Below are 4,154 nucleotides of genomic sequence, written 5' to 3'. Positions count from 1 at the left end.
TTTGGAGCATCCCAGGGCTCCCTATTCCTTGCCTTGAGAGTTTGGAGTATCCGAGGGCTCCTCATTCTTTTCCAGGAGAGTTTGGAGCATCCCAGGGCACCTCATTCTTTGTTGGAGAGTTTGGAGCATCCCAGGGCTCCTCTTTCTTTTCCAGGAGAGTTTGGAGCATCCTAGGGCTCCCTATTCTTTGACTTGAGAGCTTGGAGTATCCCAGGGGCTCCTCATTCTTTGTTGGGAGAGTTTGGAGCATCCCAGGGCTCCTCATTTTTTGCCGGGACAGCACAGAACTGTGCACAACTTGCTCCTGATGAACTGGGTTTCCAGGAAAAAATCAGGATGTCAGTGGAAAGATGCGCTGCTGAGTGACACCCAGCCACCTCTGACTGATTGAGGGGAGGAGGGAGATGCCCATTTGTCCCAGCCAGAGGGGCATCAGAGGTGGGACAGGGGTGCCAGTGTCCCACCAGCAACTGAGGATGGCACAGAGGGGCAGCCAAAGCTCTGGGGGTCTTCAGCTGAGGGTAGAACCCCAAATACTCTTGGGGGTCCCTCCTCACATGAGGTTACAGCCTGTACAGGGGCTGCCTCATGCTGGTGCATCACCCACTGAGGTGCAGCTGAGAGTAGAAGCCTTTGGGTGCCACCAGCCCTCGGCATCACTCCCTGGGGAGCTCTTGAACTTTTAGCCCCCCCACCTTCCCTGTCAGCTTTCCCAACCATAGATTTTGGGAGAAAAGCTGCTCCCAAAGCTTTGTGCAAAGCACAAAGCCGAGCTGCAGTCCCAAATGCCCCCTCCCCAGCTGGTCTGTGCCGGGGCCGAGGGTGGCACTGACGGCCATGCCCCGTGTTGTGTTGCAGCCGTGATCGTGGGCGGCGTGGTGGGAGCTCTCTTCGCCGCCTTCCTGGTCATGCTGCTCATCTACCGGATGAAGAAGAAGGACGAGGGCAGTTACACCCTGGAGGAGCCCAAACAAGCCAACGTGACCTACCAGAAGCCCGACAAGCAGGAGGAGTTCTACGCGTAGAAGGAGAGCCGGCGTGCCTCGCCCTCCCTCCCCGCTCCAAACTCGCCCTCCTCCTCTACTTCATCCAGTCTCTTCTCTTTCCCCCTCTCTTTCCCTTTCTTTTTTTTTTTCCTTTGGATCAGACTGTGAGTTTGAAAAAGCAAAAACCTGCAACAGCTGAAGGAGCAAACACATCTTTGGCGTGATGAGACGTCGGGTGCCCGGAGCATCGCCGAGCTCGGAGCGAGCCCCGCCGGCCTTCCCGCTGCTGGGATGGACAGGGCAAGGAGCCAATGCCAAAGAGGCCGTGCCCAGGAGCACCCTGGAGAGCACAGGGTGGGGTGGTCAGGCTGCCCACAGTGACTGGAGGTCAAGTGGACTTTTCCCAGCACAACGGACTCTGGGATCCGGACACCTTCTCCCAGTCCTGGGGCGCAGGGGGCTTGGTTTGGATTTATCTTCCTTGGTTTTTTTCCATTCGTAAAGGAGGGAGGTTTCTTTCCCTCTGTCTTGCTTTTATTTTTTTTTGTTTGCTTTTTGAACGGGGTTGGTTGCTTTGCAGGAATTCCCTTGCTCCCTGCTCCTCTTGGAAGAGAGGACACAACTCCCAGACATGCTTGGAACCTTGGAAAAAAGCACAAGGGGCTGGAATACCTGGCTGCCCCGGGGTTTGCTCTTGGCAAAATAAGAAATAAATACAAATGTGGCCAGTAGGCTGGGAATGATCTCTTTGGATCAACTTTTCAGAGAGTTTGTGGAGCAGCAAGAAGCGGCACCGGGGGCATCTCCTGCTGCTCCTGCCACCACCCTCCTGCCACCACCCTCCTGCCACCACCTCCCTGGAACAGCCAGAGACCTTCAACCTCCTGAACCTGCCGAGGGCTTTGGTAGAGAAGGGACTTTGCTTAGGCTGGGGTTTCACTGTGACCAACAAAACTGGGCTTGCAAGAGTGCTGGTTTTGGAACAGAGCTCGGTGGGGAGCTGGCGAGGGGTGGAGACGGATATGGAGAAGCTCAATCCTCTCCCAGGTTCCTCCAGAGTGGATAACAAAGGTGGGAGAGGCAGCATGAGGAAGGAGATGCCAAGGAGAGGTGACACTGTCCCCTTGGGGGTCAGGGAGGGATCCCTGGAGGCACCCAGAAGGTGAGGAAGATGAGGCAGAGGTTGGCTGCTACACATCACTGGAAAGCCCCAGGACTGATGGATTGTGTTCCTTGTGTTGTTCCTTAAATCCCAGTATAACCCCCGGGGCACCAGGAGCCTGATGGCATCTGATGGCATCTGATCCCTGGAATCCAGCAGCACCCAAGAGCTGGTTTCCCCTCTGAGGGTGCAGAGCAGCAGGGCCTCTTCCAGATCCAACTGTGCCTTACAGAAAGGCTGGATTTTCAGGAGCGAGCTCTGCACAGGGAAGTCAATTAGTTACTTCAATGAGCTGGCTTTTAATTAGCTGAAGCGCCGCTCGGGATGCAGTCAAGGAGTTCTGTTTTCACGATGGTTGTGATCTCGATGGTGTCCCATGGAGACCTTGGCTTTGCTCTTAGTGCAATTTAAACAGGAAAACGGGGCGAAAAATGAGCTGCTTTGACTCTTTTGTGTGTTGTGAATTAACCTGCTCGGGGCCAGTGACACTCTGTCCCCCGAGGGTGTCGGTGGACATGGGGTTTTATGGCCTTGGTGGAGGGTGTGAGACAGCAGAGCTTCTTTGGGGAAGGGATTTGAGAGGCCAAATGCATATTTTAAATATATATATATATATACACACGCACACTCACATACATACACAGTTATATATATGAAATCCCTGTACATTTTCATTGCACTGCATGGGATGGTTGGATGGGATTTGTGGGTGGGCAAATGGGAGGGTTGGGCTACACTCCCTTGGGGTGTGACCCAAAATGACAGCCTGGCTTTACTTCAGGGTAGGGAACAGAGCCCTGTGCATGGATCAGCTCTAAAATGCCCAATTTAGAGCTGCCAGCCTCAAAATCAGCGTAGGTTTAGGTTCTTGGGAGTTTGGAAATGATCCCGTTGGATGCCTTGGATGGTGGTGCTGGAAGGCAGATGGTGTTGAGTGTGTGTGTGACCATTCCTTGGCTCCATCCTTGGGCATTCCTTGGGCTGTGGAGGATGAGGAGGGAAGGAGGGTCCACACAGCTGAAGAGGCTGGTGCCACCCTGGGGGCAAAAGCCACTTTTTCCTGTTCAAAGGGGAGTTTCAACTCAGTAATTGGATGGTTTGGGGAGATTTTTGGTCCTTTTGGGTCCACCCAAGGGGCCCAAGCAGCGGGCAGTGGTAGAAATCAAGCCTCTTCATGATTTAATGAGTTGGGCTTGGCATCAAGGCCACCCAAACCCACCATCTTTTGGAAAAACGTGGAATTAATCCTTTGAGCTTGCATTAAAGAAAAAAAAACCTCTCCCAGCTTAATCTATTTAATGCTGCTTTTCTTAGCTGCTTCCCTAATCTTCTTCATTCCTTTTTTTTCCCCCCTATTTAATAGTCTGAAGTTCCATAATACAATTTTTTTATTCGCTCAAGCTTAACCTCGGCTCTCTCAGCTGGTGTTAAGTTGTAATCCTGGCACTTAAATCCGTCACAGTTTGCCAAGTGAGGGAGGCTGGAAGTGGGAGGGGGGGAGAGGAGCCAGGGCAGGACCTTTCCTTTGCAGTAATTAAAAGTAGGAGATGAGCACGTGCAAAAAAAAGACGTGAAGGTCATTAAAGTGATCATCAGAAGTGATCAAAGTCTTAATTCATCGTTCTTCTCCTTCTCCCACACCTTGGCTGTGTTGCTGTCTGCCCAGAGAGGCTCTAAGAGCATCTTTTGGGCTTGGAGCCCACCTTTCTGGTGGTAAATTATGAGTTATGAGTTATGTCACAGCCTTTCCTGTCGCCTCAGCTCCTCGGGGGCACTGGATTAGTTGGTGGAGTTGAGGCTTGGGAGGGGAAAAAAGCCTTGTCTTGCTGGAGGTGGTTGATCCTGAGCCTCCCTCCGAGGGTAGGGGATGGTGGGATAGAGCTGGACACGGGCTGTGTGTGTTTGGGAAAGGTCACCTCCCAAAAAAACCTCAGCCACCATGGTTTCTCCATGGGATGGGGGAAACCCCAGTGGAACCTGGTGCTGCCAGGGAGTGCAGGGGGTCA

The 4,154-nt window shown here is 52.9% G+C and overlaps 1 protein-coding gene across 1 annotated transcript in view; it reads left to right on the top strand.

Moving 5' to 3' along the window:
* SDC3 (syndecan 3) overlaps window positions 1-3,706 on the top strand; it is a 7,086-nt gene extending 3,380 nt beyond the window's left edge. Inside the window, exon 4 of the mRNA XM_027667365.1 lies at window positions 859-3,706. Within this exon, the coding sequence (XP_027523166.1) occupies window positions 859-1,025 (167 nt within the window). The 3' untranslated portion in view covers window positions 1,026-3,706. The remainder of the gene's footprint in view (window positions 1-858) is intronic.
* The last annotated feature ends 448 nt before the right edge of the window (window positions 3,707-4,154 follow it).

The sequence above is a fragment of the Corapipo altera genome, unplaced genomic scaffold, assembly GCF_003945725.1.
Source record: "Corapipo altera isolate COAL_440 unplaced genomic scaffold, ASM394572v1 215, whole genome shotgun sequence".
In the NCBI taxonomy this organism is placed as follows: Eukaryota; Metazoa; Chordata; class Aves; order Passeriformes; family Pipridae; genus Corapipo; species Corapipo altera.
The sequence above is the reverse complement of the archived record's forward strand: the minus strand, read 5'-3'. Positions and strand labels throughout refer to the sequence as shown.